The sequence below is a fragment of the Lonchura striata genome, chromosome 8 (genome assembly GCF_046129695.1).
Source record: "Lonchura striata isolate bLonStr1 chromosome 8, bLonStr1.mat, whole genome shotgun sequence".
Taxonomy (NCBI): domain Eukaryota; kingdom Metazoa; phylum Chordata; class Aves; order Passeriformes; family Estrildidae; genus Lonchura; species Lonchura striata.
In genome coordinates, this window is record NC_134610.1 from 15,655,655 (window position 1) to 15,678,253 (window position 22,599).

Here is a 22,599-nt window from a genome sequence, read left to right on the forward strand (position 1 = left end):
CACCTGGCCCAATGTTCACACAGGAGTTCCAAGCAGCACAAAGAAACGGTATTAAAAGGAACTGAGCAATTCCTTTTATACAGTTGTGTATTTTACAATCCATATACATATATGCCTGTATATACACACATACATCTCTGCAGCACGTCAGTGCCACCAGTGCCTTAAAGCAGTTGGGATGCAGTCTCACTGTGATGTGCCATCCTTCTCTGCAGGGCACTCTCCTTCCTCCTCCATCCTGGGGGCCTCCTTGGCCTGGCTCTCCCTCTGCACACTGTGAAGGTGGACGGTGTGTATGCTGGGGTCCTTTCCCACCCCCTGGCTAGGGTCAACAGCCCTGTGCTCAGGGTGATGCCGCTGGATGTGTTTGATGACCTGGAACTTCTGCTTGGCCTTGTAGGGGCAGTAGCGGCAGAAGAAGGGGTGCTCGTTGGTGTGGGTCAGGTAGTGGTGGCGCAGGCCAGCTGCCCAGCGGAAAGCCCGCCCGCAGGCGTTGCACACGTAGGGCTTCTCCTCGCTGTGCTTCTTCAGGTGAGTCTTGAGGAGAAAGCGCGTCTTGAAGGCCTTGCCACACTGCTCACAGATGAAGGAACGAGCCTCCTGGTGCCGTGTCTCCTTGTGCACCCGCAGGGCGTCCGCGCGGTTGGTGCAGTACTCGCACTCATCACAGCGGTACGGCTTCAGGCCTGTGGCAACAGGGAAGGGGATGGCACCGGGATGGGGGCACCGTGCTCTCCAGTCCACGGATCTCTCCATCCCTATAACAGAGCATAAGCCCCCAGGGACCTCCCCCTAATCCCAACTTGTTAGCAGGCACACCAAAATCCCCATTTCCAAGGCACAAAATAGTACCCGGGGTCTGTGGCACCCACACTTCCCTCCCACCTAAGAGCACTGCACCCACCCCATTAGCACATTAGGATAATGTGCTAATGCCCTAAATGTCCTCCTCTGTCTCTAGCTGGGCCACTGGCAGAAAAAGAAGCATGGAGCAGCCCCAACACCCTCCCTGGCACTCGACAGCTTGTCCTTAGTGGGCAGCACTCACCTGTGTGCTTTGTCATGTGGTACTTGAGCTGGTTCACCCACTTGCATTTGTAGCCACAGTCAGGGCAGAGGTATTTCCTCTCCTCCTTGTGGATCCGCATGTGATACTGAACAGGAGGAGAAGGTCAGGATGAGACCATGTCCCCAGCCCTTGGGATGTGCAGGGCTTTGGGGTGGCAGTGAGATGCTCAAAGACAGTTCTGACATCTCCAGCTGCATGGGACAAGGAGGGCTGTGTGCTTGCTTGCCAGTTTATGAGCAAGGGGGATCCGCACCAGGGTCGGGATGAGATTCCTTTACTGCTGAGGTGCTCTTTCCCAGCCTGTGGATAGCACAAGCTTTGCTCCCCAGTTTGGTATGTAAGGCAGAGTCAAATAAAAAAGCCAACCCAACAGAGCTAAGCACATTGCACAGCCTGTCCCAGGGGGCCCCAGGAGGCTCCAGCCTGGCCATTAAAAAAGTCAATACTTCTTTTAGCAAAACCAGACTATTTCTCCCTCCATTACCCTATGCCTTCATCACCCACACATTTCCTGTTCTAGGAAAAGCCCTTTACCATGCATCAGGATGCTAATCACCTACAGCAATGAGGGCAGGGTCACACTCTACTTCCAAGAAAGCTAGAGGTTTCCCTGCACCGTGTCTAACTGGCACCACAGAGTATGCTGAAGCCAGCAAGCAGCCAAACTTGCTTTGAATGGTGCAAGGCTGCACCCAGAGAAAGCCAGAGATGTCAGCAAGAAAAGAAGTGAACTTAAGACTGCTGCCACCTTCTTGCTCTGTTAAAAGTCTCCCTTACCCTTAAACTGCAACAGCAGAGAAGAAATGTATTGTACTGACATGACTTTTATCTGCTTCACTCCTATTTCTGTTCAGTATGAGCCACTGAACACTGAGGATGAAACCACCCCTTCGGAACTTCTTCCCCAAATCCCTGTGGCTGGATGCCCCTCAAGCAATGTAGAAGGAGTAGGATACATTCCCAAGCAGAGCTCTTACCTTGAGACGTGAGGGGTCAGCGCAGGCATATTTACAGAGGTGGCACTTGTAAGGCTTCTCACCAGTGTGGATGCGGATGTGCCACGTGATCTTTTGCCTGTTCTTGGTGGTGTACTCACAGTCCGAGCACTTGTACACACGGGTGCCCCCATGGCCCTTCATATGCTGATCAAACACAAGCTGGTGCTGGCAGGCAAAGTCACAGAAAGGGCAGTGCAGGGGTTTGTCCTGGGGGGCAGCCGGCTCATGGCTCTCCATGTAATGCCGCACCAGCTGCTGCCGCTCCTTGGCTGCAAAGCTGCACAGCTCACAGCGGTGGCTGAAATGCTGCGTCTTGTGTTCCTCCAGTGCCTCCCGGGTGGCAAAAGTCTCCTTGCAGGTGCTGCACTCCAGGTGTGGGTGCTGCTTCTGCACGTGGCACTTGAGCGTGGCCTCGCTGTGACACACGAAGTCACAGCGTGGGCAGCTGTAGGAAACCTTCTCCTCGTGCCGTCGCAGGACGTGCTGCTTGAGGGCCGTCTCGGAACTGAAGCGAGCCTCACAGCGGGAGCAGCCGAAGTTGAGCTCGCCGTGGTGGCAGCTGTTGACGTGGCGGGTGATGTCATTCTGCAGGTAGCTGCTGTAGTCGCAGAGCGGGCAGAAATGGGTGGGTGTCTTCTCATGCACGCGCAGGCGGTGGATGCGCAGCTTGGAATTGGTGCCGAAGGTCTGGCTGCAGATGCTGCAGGCGATGCGCCCCACACCGGTGTGCAGGGACTGGTGGGCCTCCAGGCGGTAGCGTCGCGTGGTGCTGAACTCGCAGTAGCGGCACTTGTGTGGCTTCACCCCCTCGTGCTTGATGCGGATGTGCTGCCGCAGGCACCGGGCCTGCTTGCAGGTGAACTCGCACTGGCGGCACTGCAGCTGTGGCCGCTTGCTGTAATGCTTGCGGTGCAGCCTGCGGTGCAGCCGCAGGGCTTTGGCCACCTTGGAGGTGAAGGGGCAGGAGGTGCAGCGAAACTCACCCAGGGTAACACAGCCCCTCTTCTTATGAGTCTTCATGGCCCGTTCCTGGTGGCAGGTGAAGGGGCAGGTGGGGCAGGAGAAACGCCTCCTCTTGGGCAGGGTGGCTTTTGGTGGGGCTGCATCCAGTGGGAGCTCACTGGTCTGGTCTTTCTCAACACTGAGTGAGTCTCCCTCAGGGAGTTCGGTCCTTTGGGGTTCGTCCTCAGGATGCACGATGTGCTTTTCAGCACAATGACTCTTGAGGGCCCGCCGGGAGCGGAAGGTTTCAGGGCACTGGGAGCACCAGAACTGCTCCAGGTTCCGGCAGCCATCCTCCACGTGGGAGGTGATGGTGGTGACACGGGAGCACACAAAGGAGCAGGCATTGCAGTGCAGCTTCCCTCCCTCCAGTCGGTATTTCTCTGAGGGTTTCCCAGGCTGGGAGGCACCAGCAGCTCCACCTGGCTCAGTCCCACTCCCTTGTTGGGGAGGCTCTTCTGCCACCTCTGTGCAATCACCCAGTAGGGATTTCTCAGAGGCATGACAGCCTGATGTCTGTGCCCCAGCCAAAGGAATGCCTGCTGCTTGTGTTTTATCAGGTAGCAGTTCAGCTTCCCAAGGGCTCTCAGCATGCCCAGACTCCTCTGAGCCTCCCTTCTCACTCTCTGCTGTTTCTGTACCATTATCACCAGGCTGGTCAGCAGGTTGGCACAGTCCAGGTGCCTCCTGAGTGGTTGGTTTGAGGATCTTGCTCTTCAGAAGAACAGGGCATTTCTTTAGGAGGTGGGTGTTGAGTCCCCTCTGCTGCTTAAAGCTGGCACCACACTCACGGCACACGAGTGGGGTGCGGCGGCTCTGGCAGCTGGCTTTGGAGTGCAGGGACATGGATTTCTCCTTCCGCGTGATGTATGAACACTTCTCACACTTAAAGACCTGGCTCTGCGACTGCACCACCAGCATCTGCACCCTGCCCTCCAGCACCAGTGTCTCTGCCTGCTCTTTGTCCTGCTTCCGCAGAGCCTTCAGCTCTGACTCTGAGCCGCCCCTGGCATTGTCACCAGAGGTGGGCACATCCTCTGGGACAGGCAGGTGGCCCTGTTCAGGTGTCTTCAGCATGCTGAGCCAGGCCTCTGGCAGCTTGGCTTGGCTGGTCTCTCTCTCCTCAGTGTCTGCCATGACCTTGTGGTGGTCTGAGCATGACCCTTCAAGGTGGCCCATGTCCTGCTTTAGGCTGTCTTTTCCCTGGTTGTCTCCTGCTGCTATACTGCCTTTCACCACCTTGTCTTCCTGTACATCTACCTCTTCCTCAAAGTCTGGGATGTCTTCAAGTGTATTGCCACTGTCCTCCAAGCCAAGGCCATCCTGGGAGCCCAGCAACTCATAGGCTCCGGGAGGCTCCTTGCAGGACAGCATTTCCACACTCTCTGGCTGGGTCACACAGGTTTGTCCAGTCAAGTTCTCCAGGAGAGGGTCAGATGAGACATTCAGTGCCTCCAAGTGCAAGGTGCAGCTCTCTGCCACATCTTCAGAAACAGTGAGCTCAGTAGAGCCTGTGGCAGCATTTCCTTGTACACAGTCATCTTCCAGGGCATTACCAACAATAGGACAGCTCTGCTCTCCCTCGCCTCTCTCTGCCTCGCTGCTGCTCTCTGGTGGAGCGGCATCCTGCTCAAGGAGGGGCACCACGAACACTTGCTGGTAGCTTTCTTCTCCCTGGGACTCCATCTGGGATGGCTTCTCCTTCATCCACTGCTCCTTGCCAGTGAGGGGGGAACTGGCATCCACATGCAGGGCTGCACTGACCTCATAGCCAAAGAGTGCCTCAGATGAGCTGATCTCCAGCTCCTTGCTGGCGTAATTTTCCAGCCAGTCCTTGTCACCAGGAACGTAGCCATGAATCTTGCGCTTATGGAAGAAGAGGCTTGTGTTACTGAAGGTGCAGTATGAACAGAGGGCACAGCGAAACTCCTTCTGCTTGGTGTGCTTGCAGTTCTCATGGTTCAGCAGCGCCTGCTTGTACTTGGTCTGGTAGGTGCAATACTGGCACTGGAAGATAGGTACCTGGTAGTTCTGTGAATGCTTTGCCTGCATGTGCTTCTGCAGCTCGTACTTGCGCTTGCAGGCGAAGCCACACACCTCGCAGATCAGACTTTTACCCTGGTGCCGCAGCTTGTGGCTGCTCAGCTGGTCAGCACGGTGACACCGGTATGAACACTGGTTACATTGGTACCTGCAGAGACAAGCAGAACTGGTCAGGCAGCACGAGGAATTGGGGCAGGCTGAGCTTCATCAGGCACGCTGAGCTCTCCTTCCCCATCCCAGACAAACAGGGAAGGGGTACTGTTTGGTTTGCCAGATCTGATCTTTGCCATCCAGACAGCTCTTACCAAAGGCAATTCCTACCTGCTGCAGCCCTTGGCACTGCTGGTGCTTTACGCTCTCAGCCTAAGGACTGGAGATAGATTCCCTGAGCATGCTGTGTCAGACACACACACTCTCACATGTGCATGCCAACAGCACTTCCAGCATCCCTGGAGGTAGGCTAGACCCAAAGGAGGTGATAATTTGGCAGTCCTGAATATGGCCTGGACCCACAAACATCAGCAGAACAATGAACCCAAGCTCAGAATTGCACCTTGGAGGTAATATACCTCCTTGGTAGCACAGCAACACCAAAAATAGGTTTGCCTCCACAGTACCATGCTGTAAGTTTAAAGCCCAAATTTCTCATGTACCAGAAAGGGCAGAGCAGGTGTGAGAAAGTATGGCACACAGTGCAGCCAGAAGCAGACCCCTGAAGTAGGATTTGGGGAGCCCTAACTATGCTGTCAAGCCAGTGGAGCAGGGGGTCTTACCGAAGATCTCCAGTGTGCTTGCGCATGTGGACATTCAGGTAGTGCTTCCACTTGGTGATGTACCCGCACTCTGTGCACATGAAGTTCTTGTCATTGGAGTGGGTCAGCATGTGCTTGGACAGGTAGCTCACATCCCGGCACGTGAAGTCGCAGAGCTCACACTTGTGAGGTTTCTCTCCTACATGCAAGACACAAATGCCTTCAGCATCACAGCCAGATAAAGCAACATGGCAGGGAAACCAGCTCAGCAGGGAGAATGCAACAACTTCAGCCAAGTGATCCTGGGCTGGCAAAGCTGGTGGTGGGACCTAGGAGCTCTGACCCAGCCCTCCCTGCCCACCCAGAGGCAGGACAAGACACCTTCCCCATCCCAGCTCAGCTTTTGGGACTGCTACAGGGGACACCCACCAGTGTGCAACAACATGTGCCGGATGAGCACCCGCTTGTGCGCTGTGGCGAAGGCACACTCGGTGCACTTGTGGATCTTCTCGTTGGCGTGCATCTTGCCCACATGGTCATGAAACTCCACAGGGTTGAAAGTGGCATAGGGGCAGAAGCTGCACTGAAGCTGCTCGCTGCCCGGGTGGCCTTGCTTCTTGTGCTTGCGGAAAACATGCTTGTTGGAGCAGATGAAGTCACACTGCTGGCAGTGGAAGGCGTAGTGGGTTTTCCGGTGAGCCTCCATGGCCTCAGCCGTGCCGAAGAGCAGCGAGCAGGCATGGTACTTGCACTCCACTGCCTTGATGCCATGAGCATCCTTGAGGTGACGGACAAACTCCTTACGGTCCTCTGCACAGTAGTTGCAGTCCCCGTGGAAACAGCTCAGCCTCTTGGGCTCAGTTTTGTGAGTCTTCAAGTGCTCCTTGAGGGCCTGGCTGAGCCGAAACTTCTCCTCACAGACAGGGCAGGAGTAAACATCGGAGTAGAAGTTGGAGATGTCCTCATGCATGCTGGCCATGTGGCGGTTGAGAGCATTCTTCTCCACTGAGCTGTAGTGGCAGAGTGGGCAGCGATGAGCCTTCTCGCCTGTCTCCCGCATCATGTGGATTTTCAGCTTGCTTTTGCTGGTGAAGTACTTGTGGCAGTTGGGGCACTGCAGACTGGGGTCAGGGAAGTGCAGGTGAAGGTGCTCTACCAGGTGGGTCCGCTTTTTGAAGCACCGCTTGCATTCAGGGCACATGTGGGTTTTGTAGACGTACTCAGAGCCTTCTGCAACATCCCCTGGGGGAAAAAGGAGGGGGAGCAGTTAATAGGGAAAAGATGGAGAGCACAGGCAGATGTTCTGTCCCTGATCTAGTTGTGCAAGGATGAGGATTTATACACATGGGTAGTCACACAGCCATCCTCTACTCAGAGAGACTGTCCCCACCCCAAGCCACCAACACACTTCAGATGAGTTCTTTCCAACTCAGCACTGGCAAAGCACAGCCTACATCAGGCCTGCCCCTGGTCCCCAAACCCAGGTAAGACCTTTGCCTAAACCTGGCAGGATGCGTAACAGGAAGAGACATATTTGCTTGGGCAGAGGTTGGGGGAACAAGTGCACTGGTACATGCAGGAAATGTGAGGTCACCCACCAACCTGGGCCACATTTCCCTGCCAGCCCTTAAGATGTAGTGCTTGTTCACAAAGCCTGAGCTGCTCCTGGTAAGGCCCTGCATCCTACCTTTGAAGTGCTGTGCCTGTTGCACTCCAACTTTTTTAGGAGCTGCCTTCCCATCCTCTTTGGCCTCGGCTTCACAGAGGCTCTCACCATCCTCCTCTGGTGACTCCTCCCCACTGCCGTCTGAGTCCTCTTCTCCAGCTGATGCTTTCTGTCCCTTCAAGGAGCTGTCCACAGTACCTGCAGGCTTTGCTGGCCTGGCTTCTGCTGTACTGGCTTTCCAGTCAGGGTGGCAATCACCTGGTTCCTCCTGCCCTTCTGATGCTGCTTCAGTGGGGAAAGACAAGAGATCATCATGCTCCATGCAAGAGAAAACCACCCTCATACACTAACACACATACAGAAAAAACACCTGGCCGAGATGGAGGGCACAAACTGTGCTGTAAGGAGGCACAAACGCAGGGTTCCCTGCCCTCCAGCTTCACCCCCCCTCCTCCAGTTGTAACTGGGATGCACAGACACAGCCAGCCTCTACAGCACCCACAGGCCCCAATCCCTCACCCAGCCATACCTGATGGCAAGATGCAGCACTGGTCAAGGCTGTGGGGGTCGCCTGTTGTGGGCATCTCAGAACGGGACTCTGTGGTGTGACCCTTCCTGTGCTGCCAGAAGAGCTTGGCGTTGGCTGTGATGAAGTCGCAGTGGCTGCAGTGGAAGGGGAGGTGTGTCCGGTGGTGCTGCTCCATGGCCTGGCGGCTGGGGAAGAGCAGCGGGCAGGCCCGGCAGGCGCAGGACACCGGGGAGGCCCCGTGCAGGTGGCGCAGGTGACTGCGCAGTTGCTTGCGGTCCTCTGTGGTGAAGTGGCAGCCCCTCTCGGGACAGGGCAGGGCTCCCGACGGGGCACGGTGGGTCTTGAAGTGCTCCTTGAGTTGGCCAGGCTGCAAAAATGCCTCCTGGCAGACAGGGCATAGCAGGCACTCGGGAGCAGAGCCCTCCTGTGTGCTGGCTCCGGGCAGCTCCGAGCTCCTGGGATCACTCTGGCCCTCGCTGGCAGAAGCCAAGAGTGCCCCTGGGAGTTCCAGGTGCTCTTGTGGGGGCAGCAGCAGGCACTGGTGCTGGGACAGCAGGGAGGCCTCTGAGAAGCTGTGGCCACACCTCTCACAGAAGTACAGCTCCACCACTTTGACCAGAACCTCTGCAAAGAGCAAGGGATGAGCGTAAGAAGGAGCATTTTCCAGACCCAGAGCTTGGGACTGGTGGTTCAGTTCCAGCTCCGGACAAGGAGAATAAATCCCTCTTGCCACAAATTACATTTTGGGAACCACATCCCCTATAAGAGGGGAAATACCACTATTCAGGTGGCCATGATAACCAGTTCTGTCCCTCTGCACTTTGAAGCATGCAGAGATGAGAGACTGGCCTGGCCCCATTCCCGTTAGGATGTCCAGTGCCCACACTGGACCCACATGGGAAGCATGCTAGCGGGTAGTAGTTTAGGTGGAGATCTCTGCCTGGTCCCTGCTGACAGCCTGGAGCAACCCCCTCATGCAGCATGCAACTCCCACACTCTCCCCATCCATACACCCAGCTGGTGCCAGGTCTGTGCTCAATGATAGCACCAGACATACAATGCAGGGTCAGAGATCTGAGGGCACCTGGGATAGGGACCCTGGCCAGACTTGTCTAGCTCTGCCGACTGCAGTGGGGTCCAGTCCGCGCTCCCCATACCTGTGGCACTGGCCGTGCTGGTCAGTGTCACATTGCCAGCCACTGTCTCGATGAATATTTCCACATTGCTTCCTTCAGCGTGTGCCCCTTCCCCAGGCATCGATGCCTCTGCCAGCAGCAAGTCCTGGCTGGCAGCCAGCGGGGGTGTCCCAGCCAGACCAGTGCTGGCCACACCAGGGCTTCCCATGGCTCCCACCTCTCCCGGTGTGGGCAGGAGCAGCTCCGAACACAGGGTCTCCATCTCCCTGCTGGCACCCTCTGATACAGTCACTGCCGCGCTCATTGCCACTGGGCACTGCCTTGACGCTGGGCTGGATGACCTCTCAATCTGAAACAGAAGAAGAAAGCACTTTAAATGAAGGACATCCCAGAGCCCAAGAGGATTTTGGGGAGCAGCCAGTCTAGAGGCAGGGTATTTCAATGTTGGCTCCTTTCTGCTATGCCTCAGGCAGGCTGCTGGCAAGCCCTCTGTCACGGGGTAAACAAGAGTGCAAGGACAGCTATACGTTCTCTCCGAGCCTAACACCCAGGGCTTGTTCCCTGTGTCCAGCTGGGCCGGCCCCCGAGCCCACGCTTAGAGCCATGCCCAGCCTCCAGCCAGCAGGTGCCCCCACGAGTCCCGCCGGGCCGGGCTCCACCCGGCCCCCCGCCTTTCACCCCGGGCTGTCCCCGGCACCCCCAGCCCCCCACTCCTCACCCCGAGCCGTCCCCGGGTGCCCGCAGCCTCTCTCCCTTACCCAGGGCTGTCACCGAAGCGGCCTCAGCCCGGGCTGTCCCCGCCGGCCCGGGCCGCGCTGCCCCGGCACATCTCGGCGGCGGCGCCGGGCGGCGGGAGCGCCGCCCTTTGTGCGTGCGCGCAGCCGCGGTGCCCGGCCCGGCCGGCGCCGCTCGGTGGGGCGGCCGGAAGCGGCGCGGGCGGCAGCGGAAGCGGCGCGGGCAGGTGAGCGGCGGCGCCGGCTGGAGCGGGGCGGGGAGCGGCGCGGGATCCTCCGGAGTGGCCGGGGCTGGGCGTCTGCTGCGGGGAAGGCCGGTGTGGATACGGGTCTTTTGCGGGGGAGGGTGGGGCTCCTGCAGGGGGAGGCTGCGGGACCCTGCCCACGGGGTGCCCTGGTAAGGAGGAAGGTCACGCCTTATTCTAGTGGAGGTGAGGTTGTGTACCTGAGAGAGCGGAGCGTGGCTGTGCGTCTGGCGGGGAAGGCTCCCCCTCGATGCCAGTACATGACAGACCTGCGGAGGGAGGTGGAGAAGCTTCAGGCCCCCGGAGCATGCGGCTATAATCTAGACATGGAGGTGTGCCTTCTACCACCGTCGTGTGCCCGTTCTCGGCAGCAAAGACCTGGCTCTTGACTCAGCCTGGGGATGTTTCAGCTTTTTCAAACGATAAACCTTAAATAAGTGCAGTGCTCATGATTTCTAGCTGTTCAAATAATAAAACCCTGTAAAACTCTGGCCTTGCTGTTTTTACTGAAGAAGCTACAGATGCTCCTGTGCTTCTTCAAGAGCCTCCTGACCCCCTCCTGCTTGGCTCACTCAGTGGTCTGCAGAGAGGGAGAAGATTCCTGCAGTCAGCAGGAACACTTGGTAATAAGCACAGATGTGCGAAATCCAAACGTGCCAGGCAGCCCTTCACCTTGAGGCCTGGCCATGATAAAGGACAGGGAACTGTGTGTGATCTGTTTTGTTCCTTGCTACCATTCAGTCTTTCCTCACAGGTTTGTTGCCGGAGTGCAGAAACAATGCTGTGGAAAGGAGCTGCCTAACCTCCCACAATGCCCTTTTCTGACTTTGTCTTAGCACTGAAGGACAACCCATATTTCGGGGCTGGGTTTGGCCTCGTCGGGGTGGGCACAGTCCTGGCAGCAGCCCGTAAGGGGGCCCAGTTTGGGCTGGTGGCTTTCAGGCGCCACTATATGATCACCTTGGAGGTGCCCAGCAAGGATAAGAGCTACCAATGGCTGCTGAACTGGGTCTCCCACCATGCCAAGCATACGCAGCACCTCAGTGTTGAGACATCATACCTGCAGCACGAGAGTGGGCGTGTCAGCACCAAGTTCGACTTTATCCCCAGCCTCGGGAATCATTTCATCTGGTAAGGGAGGGTAGGGGAAAGCAGTTTGGGGGATTGATCCTCCCTTTTGCAAACTGGGGGGGGCCTCTAGAGACACTGGAGAGGGCCCTGCTTCCTCTCTGGGTCTGGGATAGGGCGGAAGATGATGAGTAGCAAGAGCAGCCTGTATTCAGCAGTGTGAAATTATTTCCTTACATGAGATGTATTCTTGAGGCATGAACCAGGTGAGGCACAGCTGAGTGGTGCTGGATCACTGTACACCCACCTGTCTTCCTGCCCCAGGTACCGCAGGAAGTGGATTCGCATCGAGCGCAGCCGGGAGACGCAGATGCTTGACCTGAACACAGGGACCCCCTGGGAGTCTGTCACCTTCACTGCACTGGGCACTGACCGGGAGATCTTCTTCAATATCCTTCAGGAAGGTCTGTAGGGCAACTGTGTGGGGTCCTGCTGGGAACAACCTTCTCCCTGGAAGTCCTCTTCCCTGACAGCTGTCCCCTCTGCCTCTCTGCAGCCCGGGAGCTGGCGCTGCAGCAGCAGGAGGGGAAGACAATCATGTACACGGCCGTGGGAGCAGAGTGGCGTCAGTTTGGCTTCCCCCGCCGGCGGCGGCCCCTCAGCTCCGTGGTGCTGGAGGAAGGCGTGTCAGAGAGGCTGGTTCAGGATGTGAAGGAATTCATCAGCAACCCCAAGTGGTACAGTGAAAGAGGCAAGGCTCTGATGTGGTGTGCTCTGTATGGGGTGGGGTGGGCAGGATGCTCATGGTCCTTTCTGGAATTGGCTGTGGAGATATTTTTCCCTGCTGCTTACCTTCCCCAGGTGTATCCTCTTTGGGTGGTCAGCACAGCACTACAGGAGGGAGGAAGCACAGAGCCATCCAGGTGGTTATCCTAAAAGAACACTGTCTTTTTAGGGATCCCCTACCGAAGAGGCTACTTGCTTTATGGTCCTCCTGGATGTGGGAAAAGCAGCTTCATGTGAGTATTGTCAGCTCCCTGGTCTGGGCCACAGCAGTCTTGGATGAGAGGGTGTGGATGAGTTTGGGTTTGGAATACAGGAGTGGGCTGGGCTGTGCCTTACGTGTGGTGCCTATTGTAAGCATTTGCACTGCTGGTACTGTGACAGGTCAGGGTGACAAGCCCTTTGTGCCCTTGCTTTGTACAGTGCTGCCTGGTATGTATGGGTGGGCTAAACAGGGGCTTCTGCCTGCCCCTGATGCTTGCTGGGAAAGGACCCCTCTGCCCTCTCCCTTACTGCTAAGGGGAGAAATCTGATTTTTCCTTGATTGCGGGCTTTCCCACTGTGATTCATCCATGTGTTTTGTGTCCTTTCCAGCACAGCCCTGGCTGGGGAACTGGAGTACAGTATCTGCCTGTTGAGCCTCAGTGACCACAGCCTCTCTGATGACCGGCTCAATCACCTCCTGAGTGTAGCACCGCAGCAGAGCATCATCCTGCTGGAGGATGTGGATGCTGCCTTCGTCAGCCGGGACCTTGCTGCTGAGAGTGAGCATTGCCCCTGTTCCTGGGCCAGCAGCAGGAGGGAGGTTCCGTGGTTATACCTGGAAAATGTTTGGACTCTGGGCTGCTCAACTGCACCAGCAGAGACCAGGAGTGGGGGAATCTCTCAGGCCTCAGGGCCCAAACTGGAATTTACCCAGTTTTGGCTAGGCTGTAAAAGGGAATTTGGATCCTTTATCCTCAGGCAAAGGTCCTTCTCCTGCCCAGCTACTTTCAGGATGATGAAGAAGGTGGCTTTTCTTCTCATTCTCTGTGTTCCCATGGGTGTGTGTGGGCAGGGGAGGTGAATGTGCTGCCAGCCAGGCAGAGGGTCAGCCTCCAAGCAAGGAGTGAGTGGGGAGCTTGGCATAAGCCTCAGGTGATAGGTAGGTGGCCCACAAGCCTGTGCAGGGTTAGTGGCCAACAGCTGCAATCTCCGACACCTCTGTTCCCAGACCCGGCTGTGTACCAAGGCATGGGGCGCCTGACCTTCAGTGGTCTCCTCAATGCGCTGGACGGTGTGGCCTCCACAGAAGCCAGGATTGTCTTCATGACCACCAACTACGTGGACAGGTCAGAGCTGCTGCTCGGAGGGAGCGGGGTGGGTAACACAGGAAAATCTTGCTCCCTTTTGCTGGGCTTTATTTATTCAGTCCTCCAGCATGAAGACTGGGAATTCAGATTTCCTACATCCTCCCTTGGGATGCAAATCCTTTGATTGTTGATCAGGATCCCTTTTGCTGGAGCCTCAGATGCCTACTTGCTGTTCAGAACATGGTTGTATCCTTCAGGAGTGGTACCACCTTCCTGCCCATGGGGAGCTGCAAGTTTTGGGGTTGTGTCCATGCTGTGAGTGAAGCGCTAGCCCCACATGCAGCCTGGGCTCACAGTGCCTGGACAGCTGCTGTGCTGTGGCAGGCTTGATTCACTCCAGACCGAGCTGGCCTAGGGGTTTCTTTGGAAGTTGCTTATGGGACAGAGATGGGCAGAGCTGTTTCCCAGGACATTCTTGTCCTCCTTTGGAGTCAGTCCTTCCCCAGCTCTCTCCTTTTTTTTTGGGTTGATTTGTCCCCTCAGTCTCCCCAGGGATGAACCTGTTTGCCCTCTTACCATCTCACAGTGCATGGTACTTTGCAGAAAGGACAGGGGCTTCCTGCAGGACACCCTGAACAGATGCTTTGATCGGGTTTTGCAGCCCCACCCTTTGTCTCCTGACAGGCTGGACCCAGCTCTGGTGCGCCCTGGCCGTGTGGATCTGAAGCAGTACGTGGGCCATTGCTCCCACTGGCAGCTCACCCGCATGTTCCAGCGCTTCTACCCCGAGCAGCCCCCGGCTGCAGCCCAGCGCTTCGCGGAGCAGGCGCTGGCAGTCTCCAAAGAGATCAGCGCTGCCCAGGTGCAAGGCCACTTCATGCTTTACAAGACGGACCCTGAAGGAGCCACTTCAAACATTAGCTCCAGCCTCCTGTGACAGGGGCCAGCTTTCCCTTGTGACACTGAGAGGACTGGGACAAAGATTTGACCATCCTGGGGATGCCATGAAGCTGCCCACCTGCACAGGCCAGGTCTCTGTTCACATATGCCTTGGTTTTGGAGACTCAGAGCTGCCAGCCTCACAGCAAGGGAGGGAATCTGGGTCTTGCTGCTCCCCAGACTTGGGTGCTACTGCACCAGCCCTGCTCACCAGTGTGTGCCTCATGTTGGCTGTAAACTACCAAGGCTCCTGGTCTGAATCCCCTTCCTTATGGGTCAGCCTGGAGGTGCCCCAGAAGGGCATTTCCTTTGGGCAGGACACTGGGGTTCTACACTGCTAAAAGCATCTGGTCTTTTTAAAGGACAGTGGTCTCACTGGTTTGTGAATATCCTCTGTGAAGTGCACAACACAGCTCTTGTCTCTCTGGTTCATTTTCCTGTTAGTTACCCCTCTAGCTGCTGGTCCACAGCCCTCGTGACTAGGGCCAGTACTGCAAATCCAGAGTGTTTCTGAAAAAAGCAGCTCCTAAGAGACAACTCATTGTCCCTCAGGCTCCAGGCTGGTGCTGCTGGTCCTGCTGAGTTATGCCAAGCCACAGATCTGCTTGGATGTTGCTCCTAGATGGCCTGACTGTCCTTCCCACCAAAGGAGATGTGGGGCCCTGGAGCTGTATGAGGGCAGATGAAAGGCCTTGGCCAGTTACAGCAGATCTTCCCAAGAGCTCTCCCCTTCCAGTCCCTCTTTCTTCCTGAAGATCAGTTTCCCCAGAGTCAGTTCTATGTTAATGTGGTCAGTTTTGGGGGTTGTATTACCTTGCTTGGGCTGGGGGAGTGGATTCCAAGTCAAACCCAAATTGTAGGTCACTGCTTAGCTCTCCTCTTGCCTCTGCCCTATGGGGCCAAGAGGACATGGCAATACACAGGGGCACAGTCAATGGAACCTGGATAGATTTTGGTGCAAATAGGCACTGCTTTAATGCAACCTCAGACTTGCACAAATTTTTTTTGCAAGTGAAGGAGCAGGATGCTGCTGGTTGGCATCTCAAACCCTGTTTGGCCATCCTGCAGAGGCTGGCTGCTCAGATCCAGCCTCTTCCCTCAAAGCTAGGGGTCAAAACTGGCCAGTGAGTGACTGGCAAATGTCCCACAGCAGTCTGGGAGGATTGGGAGTGTTTGGGGGGGAGACAGAGGGACCCGATGCCACCACACGCAACATCTCTTGCTGTTTGCTTTTAATAGTGTTAATGCTACAGATGCTGCCAGTGCCTTTCTGCCTGGCCTGAGGGCTTTTGCCAGTTAAGTCTCACAACAGCCTTGTGAGGTAGGTGAGTGACACAGGTGGACACCAAGCAAGGAGACCCAGGTCAACGTGCAGGTTCTCTTCCTCCCTTCTGACCTGCAGATTTTGTTTGTTTATCCCAAATTCATTTCCACATACTGTTGCAGTGCTGTCCTGCTCCAGGCTGACAGCACTGAGTCAGAGAGGGCCCTTACTAAAACACTCTTCCCAGGGAAAAATCCCTTCCCATCAACATATCTAGCATTTGATCAAAGTTATCCAAGTCGTCACTCTGATTTCCATGGCTGAATTCCCATGCTCCAAACATGGCACGACATTTCTGCTGGAAGTAATCCTGTCTCACCAGAGGAAGCCAAGGTGCTTCAGCTGCTGCAAGGGGCAGAGATCTTCCATGTTTCTTTCAGGACACAATCAAATGCCTTTCTTGGAGCACAGCAGTTTCACCAGTAAAGGCAGGAGGCAGCAGAACAAGCACCAATTTCAGGTAAAGTTTGCACCTTTTCACCCAAGTGTGGGCAGGATATTCTCCCAGAAACCAGCTGAACAAGGACAGAGGGAGCACTGAAGGAAAATTAGGGCTCTCTTCAGGGCATGAGTGCTCAGCCCTCATCTGCAAGAAGGCACATCTGCCTCTCAGATCACCCAGCCCAGGACAGGTACTGTAGGCTCAGGCCAAGGAGGGAGGAAAAAAAATAATGATTTTCAAATATTAGGCTTGAAAATAGATCAGGTGTTGGAAATTTAAGCACAGAAGGTTCTTGGGCAGCAGGTTTAACCAACCCCTTCAGGTCAAGACCAGGCATGGAGTAAGCAGGGCAGCAGATGAAGAGTTCTCAGTCAAGAAAGGGGGTAGTGCAACTTTCATGTGCCAAAGCTCAGCCACACAGATGTGTACACAGGAAAATGCCCTCTTGGCATACACTGCTGTTGGTTTCCTGGGGATCTCACATCAAGTTCTGGCAAGTCCATTGTAGCACTGCTATTTTTGCACTTAGCAGAAGGAGGAAGACAATAACAACCCACGTGTGGGCACAAGAGCTGGGGGACAAGGCACAAACAAGTGTGAAGGAATCAGTATTGTCCAGGTGAGGCAGAGAGCTTACACTAAGCCAGGCAAAGCAGGGAGCCCTCCTGCACTCAGGAGTGCCAGGGGAAGGTCTCTGCCTCAGTCCTGGTCGTAGGGAACAGGGAAGGAATTGAGAAATACCAGGGATCAACACCTTTGCTCCAAAAACTGACAAAGAGGAGCAAGAGGGCAGAGGGAACAAAGGGAGCAGGCTCTGGAGAAGACCCGACAAATTAATTTAATAGCATTGCCCCACTTCAGAGGCCTGGGATCACTCTTCATGGCTTCTAAATGGGACATCTGTGGAGCAGCAGCAGATGTAACTGCACCAGGTTAGTTTAAACAGCAAATCCTCATTTAAGCAATATCATCTTAAAGATTACAGGAGAGTAAGCTGTATCCAAAATACTGGGGCATGTCTTCACTTCTGGGTTGTCAGAAGTGCTAAGAGACAGCCTGGCCTTGGAAGGGGATTCTGACACGTACAGGTTACAAAGCAGAGTACTCTTCTCTGAGGTTCCCCAAATCAGCTTCAGCCTGCACACAAAAGCAGCTGAAAGACAGGGCAGAAGTTCCAGCTAAATATGGGCTTCCTGGAGATGCAGGAGCCAAGGTGAAGCCTTGGCCACCAGCCAGCTATGACTTGCCAATGTGTTGACTTAAGCTTAATTTAGATGTCCTGGCTGGAACTGGGCAATGTTCTGTGTAATAAGGATTTGCCTGGCCAATTGCAGCAGTTGAAGAGATGCTCTGAGAATGAATGGGGGACAGAGCAAGTGGAGCTGAGCTCCAAGATACTGCTCTGGCACTTGGCACCACCACAGCTCCACTGGCTTCCAGGGAAGGTCTTGCCACACTTTGGCTCTGCCATGGCACCATGCTGGGCTCAGACGCTTTGCTCTGTAGGTGTGCATGTTTCTTGGCATTTCACCTACAGGGACAATAGCTGCAGGTCCCCAAAGCTACCTCTGTCACCTGGGTCCTCTGAGACCAAGGCTGATATGATCTGTCAAGGTTCCATGTCTCCAATGCTGGTAACAACCAGCTGCTCATGCCATGATGCTTTACACTGCACAAACCCTGGTGACACTGCCTGTCCCATGTGCCATCTGACTCCCCCCTTCCAGGGGTACAGTATCTGCTTGCTACTGCTTCATCAGATCCTTCATCCGTTCTCTCCAGAAATAGCCCTTTTATTCCCCCAGCCCCTCATCATTCCTGCTAGGAGCCGCTCTCCTTCTCAAGATGGGCTTCTTGATGTCCACTGGGCCTGAACGCCCCTCGCCCTCTTGGTGCTCTGGGGTAGGAACCATGCTCCTGAACTCTGGACCTCTCCCATCTTCCACAATCCCAGGGCCTATGGTGGCCCTGCCAGTTGGGGGCAGCTTTGTGGTCACTGCGGTTGAACATCAGGTTCTCCTTTTTCCTGCCCCGGGCCTCAGTCCCCTCCTCTGTGCTCCATTTTTCCATGTCATGGTGCTCCTCTTTCAAGTCCACAGTTTCTGCTGCTGGTGAGGGGTCTTCACGGCACAGCTCCCTTCTTTCAGCCAAGGGAGCAGCCCTGCTTCTACTGGGAGGCTTTGAAAACTGGCTGTGCCGTCCAGCAGGTCTATGCTCTGCTCTCTGGCTGAAGACCCTGGGCCCCCTGGAGCTGTGGAGTGGATGACAGGCTTCCTCTCCTGGTTCCTGCAAGCTACTGCACAGCTGCCTGCCCCGGCCTCTGGAGCCTGGCCTCTCCCCTCTGTGCCTCTCCCTCTTGCTCAGCTGCTCTCTGGGCACAGCACATCTCTCAGGCTGCCCGGGTTCCACCCTGGCCTCTGACGCCCCTGCTGGCTCGGGAGCCGAGGCTTGGCTGGACGGCTGGGGCACGTCCGCAGCACGGGCACTCACCGACAGCTCAGAGGCAGTGGCTGCTTGGCCTGTATCCACAGCAGCTGGAGGCTGAAAGAAAAAAGCTACTGGTTAAGAAAAGGAGAGGGGTGTCCCACAGCAGATGACAGTGCTTGGTCCTGTAGCCCAGAGCCCCCTCAGAAGCTCTCTGCCCCCAGTGCCGTACCGCCTGGAGGCTGATGAAATATCGGTTCCTCTCTGCCTCAGGGTCGATGATTCCCCCTTTCTCTTGCTGTCTCTTGAAAATCAGGCGCAGTTCTTCCTGGTGCTGCAGCACCTTGGCATCTGGCCTGTATGGCTCCTGAGCAGAAGAAAGCAAGGCAAGGTAAGGGCTCTCTCAAAACCTAGCATGGATAGGCAGTGGCAGGGCTGGGAGCTACTCCCCAAACCCTTCTTTGCACAGTGCCAGGCAGCCTGCTTCTTTCTGCCACACTGACCAGGTCTGCAGATGAATGGGAAATCCCTGAACAGAAGCCAAGCATCCCAGTGCAGACCCACTGTTTCTGCAGTGACTGCCTTGGGCCATCCTGCTGTGGGGCAGGATGCAAAGCAGCTGCTATCAGGTCACTCTCCTGACCTGATTGTTTCCCAGTGAGTGCAGGGATGTTCCCCATGGCAGAACCACCTCTCCCTCAGCACATCTGCTCAACTCAGGGCTATCAAACTGAACCTGCTCTGTGAGCTGCCCTTTGAATAGGCAATCTAGGAGGACTTGATAGAGAGTGTGCATGCATTACAATGTCCCAGTTGAAGCTACCCAGTGAGGGGGCACAGCTGGGCAGGTGAGCCCCCATCTCTTACCAGAGGGTGCTGCGGGGGCGGTGCTGCCTTCAGAGCACAGAGATCGTAAACCAGGGTCTCCCGGCAGACAGGGCACTGCACACCAACTTCCTGTGGAGAGGCAAAAGATGATAGCAAACCCTGTCTGTGATCCAGCTCATGCACTGCCCCATAACCCCACCCTGGAAGTGAAACAGGGTTGTCTTCTTCACTCTTCTGCCAAGGTAAGGAAGCCCAGAGGGGTTCCAGCAGCATGAAAGCAGCCTGGTGTCTCAACAACTGCTATGGAAGGTGTCTCCATATAAGACATGCTGGGATTTGTACTCCAGCAGCTGACTGCTTTACAAAGCACCCCTGTCAACACATATGGCTTCAGCCCGCAGCCTAGGATGTATTTTTTTGTGCTCCAAAGCGTAGTGTGTCATCAAGGCAGCACCTCCTTGGAAGGGTTTGTGGGAAGGAGTCTTTGATTGTTCCATACTCAGCTGTGCTGTTTGCTCTGCAGCTGACAACTGTTCCAACCCATGCTAGGCAGGTATTATCACCCCAAAACACAGGTGATTTGTGTTTACTCTGCTGCAACCCCCCACAGTTCAAGGACAAGGATTAGGACTAGGGAAGGAGCGAGCCCTTTTTTCTAACTTCTGTGGTTGCAGAAGTCTAAAAATGCAACTGCCTTACCCCCTCACACAGCAGGCACTGTCCCAGAGATTCAATAAACCAACTTGTTTGGTCAGAAAGGGCCCTTGGAGATAACTTAGTCTAATCCCTGTGATTCTCAGCACAGGCTCCATGTGCCAAAGAGGGTGATACAGATGTTAAAAGGGTCTGTGCAGGGGGCCAAGGAAGGAGGCCCAGTACCTGTTTAGGGGATGGTGCAAGGTGCTGCCCTCTCTCCTCCTGCTGCATGAGGATCTCCTCCTCCATGTGCTGGGCGTAGCGGGCCAGACAGTGGGAGTGGAAGTAGTGGTAGCACTGGGTCTTTGTGAAGGCTTCTTTCTCCTGTCAAGAGAAAAGGGCATCTTTGAAGGATTTCTATGCAAAGAGTTGTGCAACCACACAGTTGAGCTGGGTTTTCACTTTCATGTCAGTGGTATCCATGGGGAATTAGTGCTAGCAGAGCCGCCCAGCATCATCTGTTGGGCTGCACCTCCACTCCTTCAGCAATTACTGGGATGCTGCTTCTTGTTTCAAATGTTAGAAACACTCCTAATGTCAATATGCAAAGATTTTATGACTGATTTTTCTGTATGTGTTCCTGTGTAACCAGCAATCTTCCCACTTGATGTGTTCTCCTTCCTAGGCAGGTGTTGACTTCCCTTGCAATCTGGTAAGGCCTGCTCCCCTATCCCCACAGACCTTAGCACCTGGATAGATATGTTCTAGTCCCTCCTGACCACCTGTGTGCTGAACTCATGGTGAGGTGTAGCCAACACAGGGAAGCTGAAATGCATCACCAACTAGCCCCAGAGCCTACACTTCCTTGGAGATGCTCCAGCATCTCTTGCTGCCCTACGTCCATTTTCTGTAGAAGATTATCTAGAAATTTATGGGAAGAGCAGCATGTATTGCACTAGGAAGGGCCCTGTGCAGAATGGGAGGCAGTGGGCTGCTGGTGTACATCTTGGTCCCAGGCTGATATCCCAGTGTCAGACTTCCTGTTCTCTTGCCTCACTTCCCAGTCAGTTTGTGGGGTCAGGAGACACATGCCTACCTGGAATCCATAGAGGCAGATTACACACTGTCCTTGAGGAATATTGTTGTCAGTGAGGATCTCCTTTCCCTTCTGTGAAAACATTAAAGCAAACATTTTACTCACTGGCCTGTCCATGGGCTCAGGGATGTCCCACCCCTTGGGAAGTCAGGGATCAGTGTCTGTGGCTGGTCACACCCAATCTCCTCACTCTCACCTCAATCAGTTCATAGAGCACCTCTGTCCCCAGCCTGGCTTCAGCAACACTTCTGAGGGTCTGGGAAATCCTACAGCAAAGCAGCAGAAATCCTTAACACAAATTTAGCCACACTTTTCACTGTCCCACGTACTTGCCATGATGACGGGAGGAAAATAGGGAGCACGGTCTTCAGGCTTTGCATGGAGTACAGGATGAGCACACATGTATTCATGTGTGTTCCTGGCTCACCACAAGCCAGTGCACAGGAAGCCTATGTTATTACAGAACTTGCAGGAGCAGGTTTGCTGATAGCCTCAGCTTGAGCTCAACCAGCAACCTTTGGTTTTGGTGAATCCCAGGTTTTGTTTATCTGACAGCAGCCCCTGAGGAGGTCTGTTGGGAGCCATGTCCTCTCGTACTGCCGGCAGGCACCAAGGTCTCTGCACACATTCCATTGTGCCAAGGGCCAAAGCACAAATACAACAACGGGCTGCCCAAGGACTCGGATCAATCCCACATCTGTCAGGGCAGGACCAGCAACTTTCAAGGCCCCAGGGATTCCAATAAGATTTGAGGGGAACCACAGGGTAATAACCACAAGGTGGACCCCTCTGTGTCAAATTCGGCACCAGTGGCTCCTGAAAGATTTAGGACAAAGTGATTTAGGGACCTGTATCCATATGTTAACCAGACACAGGAAGTCATGTGAATTAGAGAAGGCTTGTCCATCAGTTCTGCCTCCTGAATCTCGGGAGGAAAGAATTGCCACTCACTTTTGAATTTGCTCATCTGACAGCCCCCGCGGATTCCTGATGGAGATCTCCGGAGCTTTATCAGGATACTAGGATAAAAGAGAAACAGCCAAAGCACAACAAGGAAGGTGGAGAGGCCCGAGGCTCGGAGGTGCGGGGGCCCGGGGGGCGCGGGCAGCCTACCTGCGGGGGCACGGAGAGCACCAGGGTGAAGCGCACGTACTGCGAGTCCTGGTCCTGGGCCGTGGCAGGGTACAGGGTGATGCTGATCTCCCAAGGCTCCCACCTGCAGAACGGGCAGATCGGGGTGAGGAGGGCGGCGCGGGGCCGGGCCGCGGATGGGGAGCGCGGGACGTACCTGCCCAGGCCCCGCGCCACCTGCAGCTCCTCCAGGTAGATGGACTCCAGCACCTCCACCTCCGGCGGCAGCGCCCTGCGGGAACCGAGCAGGCGGGGGTCAGACGGCTCCGGCGGGCTGGGGGTGCGGGACAGCGGGGGTGCGGGGGCCGGGAAGGTGCGGGCACGTGGGAGGGCGCAGAGACCGGGGAAGGTTCGGGGGCTGTTACCAGTCCGTCGCCTCCGCCTCCCCAGCGGCCGCCGCCATCTCGCCGCCCGCCCGGAAGCGGAAGCGGCGAGCCGGTTGCCAGGAGACGCCGCGGCGGC

At 55.5% G+C, this 22,599-nt stretch overlaps 3 protein-coding genes across 8 annotated transcripts; 1 reads left to right on the plus strand and 2 right to left on the minus strand.

The window, feature by feature from the left end:
• Nucleotides 1-69: 69 nt before the first annotated feature.
• ZNF142 (zinc finger protein 142) lies at nt 70-10,053 on the minus strand. Of its 3 annotated transcripts, none has more exons than XM_021526229.3 (9): nt 9,954-10,053; nt 9,217-9,544; nt 8,060-8,683; nt 7,552-7,812; nt 6,294-7,106; nt 5,886-6,063; nt 2,047-5,260; nt 1,049-1,154; nt 70-686 (listed from the first exon to the last, which is right to left on the minus strand). In XM_021526229.3, the coding sequence occupies exons 2-9, from the start codon at nt 9,497-9,499 to the stop codon at nt 187-189; spliced, it is 5,979 nt and encodes a 1,992-aa protein (XP_021381904.2). In that variant the 5' UTR covers nt 9,500-9,544; nt 9,954-10,053; the 3' UTR covers nt 70-186. The 3 variants fall into 3 exon arrangements, with proteins under 3 accessions (XP_021381904.2, XP_021381903.2, XP_021381905.2); XM_021526228.3 differs by having other exon boundaries at nt 7,552-7,815; XM_021526230.3 differs by lacking the exon at nt 9,954-10,053 and having other exon boundaries at nt 7,552-7,815; nt 9,413-9,539.
• Nucleotides 10,054-10,116: 63 nt separating this feature from the next.
• Nucleotides 10,117-14,668, plus strand: BCS1L (BCS1 ubiquinol-cytochrome c reductase complex chaperone). 3 transcript variants are annotated; one of them, XM_021526235.2, is made up of 8 exons: nt 10,117-10,156; nt 10,929-11,305; nt 11,567-11,706; nt 11,799-11,993; nt 12,198-12,261; nt 12,620-12,789; nt 13,239-13,356; nt 14,002-14,668. In XM_021526235.2, exons 2-8 carry the CDS (start codon nt 10,986-10,988, stop codon nt 14,252-14,254), a joined length of 1,260 nt encoding a protein of 419 aa, XP_021381910.1. In that variant the 5' UTR covers nt 10,117-10,156; nt 10,929-10,985; the 3' UTR covers nt 14,255-14,668. The 3 variants fall into 3 exon arrangements, with proteins under 3 accessions (XP_021381910.1, XP_021381911.1, XP_021381909.1); XM_021526236.2 differs by lacking the exon at nt 10,117-10,156 and adding an exon at nt 10,174-10,242; XM_021526234.2 differs by lacking the exon at nt 10,117-10,156 and adding an exon at nt 10,177-10,246.
• An 803-nt stretch (nt 14,669-15,471) lies between these two features.
• On the minus strand, nt 15,472-22,550 carry RNF25 (ring finger protein 25). Of its 2 annotated transcripts, XM_021526232.3 has the most exons (10): nt 22,503-22,550; nt 22,295-22,369; nt 22,120-22,222; nt 21,958-22,025; nt 21,203-21,272; nt 21,007-21,078; nt 20,154-20,294; nt 19,314-19,403; nt 18,679-18,813; nt 15,472-18,563 (listed from the first exon to the last, which is right to left on the minus strand). In XM_021526232.3, exons 1-10 carry the CDS (start codon nt 22,538-22,540, stop codon nt 17,844-17,846), a joined length of 1,512 nt encoding a protein of 503 aa, XP_021381907.2. In that variant the 5' UTR covers nt 22,541-22,550; the 3' UTR covers nt 15,472-17,843. The 2 variants fall into 2 exon arrangements, with proteins under 2 accessions (XP_021381907.2, XP_021381908.2); XM_021526233.3 differs by lacking the exons at nt 22,295-22,369; nt 22,503-22,550 and having other exon boundaries at nt 21,203-21,294; nt 22,120-22,197.
• Nucleotides 22,551-22,599: the final 49 nt, after the last annotated feature.

Coding starts and splice junctions, on each gene's coding strand:
- ZNF142 (XM_021526228.3), bottom strand. CDS start 9,499: ATGAGCGCGGCAGTGACTGTATCAGAGGGTGCCAGCAGGGAGATGGAG. Junction 8,684..9,216: donor CAGCACGGCCAGTGCCACAG/GTATGGGGAGCG, acceptor TGCTCTTTGCAG/AGGTTCTGGTCAAAGTGGTG. Junction 7,816..8,059: donor GTGCTGCATCTTGCCATCAG/GTATGGCTGGGT, acceptor TCCCCACTGAAG/CAGCATCAGAAGGGCAGGAG.
- BCS1L (XM_021526235.2), top strand. CDS start 10,986: ATGCCCTTTTCTGACTTTGTCTTAGCACTGAAGGACAACCCATATTTC. Junction 12,262..12,619: donor TGTGGGAAAAGCAGCTTCAT/GTGAGTATTGTC, acceptor TGTCCTTTCCAG/CACAGCCCTGGCTGGGGAAC. Junction 12,790..13,238: donor CCGGGACCTTGCTGCTGAGA/GTGAGCATTGCC, acceptor CTCTGTTCCCAG/ACCCGGCTGTGTACCAAGGC.
- RNF25 (XM_021526232.3), bottom strand. CDS start 22,540: ATGGCGGCGGCCGCTGGGGAGGCGGAGGCGACGGACTG. Junction 22,026..22,119: donor TGCTCTCCGTGCCCCCGCAG/GTAGGCTGCCCG, acceptor CTTTTATCCTAG/TATCCTGATAAAGCTCCGGA. Junction 18,814..19,313: donor CGCCCCCGCAGCACCCTCTG/GTAAGAGATGGG, acceptor TCTTCTGCTCAG/GAGCCATACAGGCCAGATGC.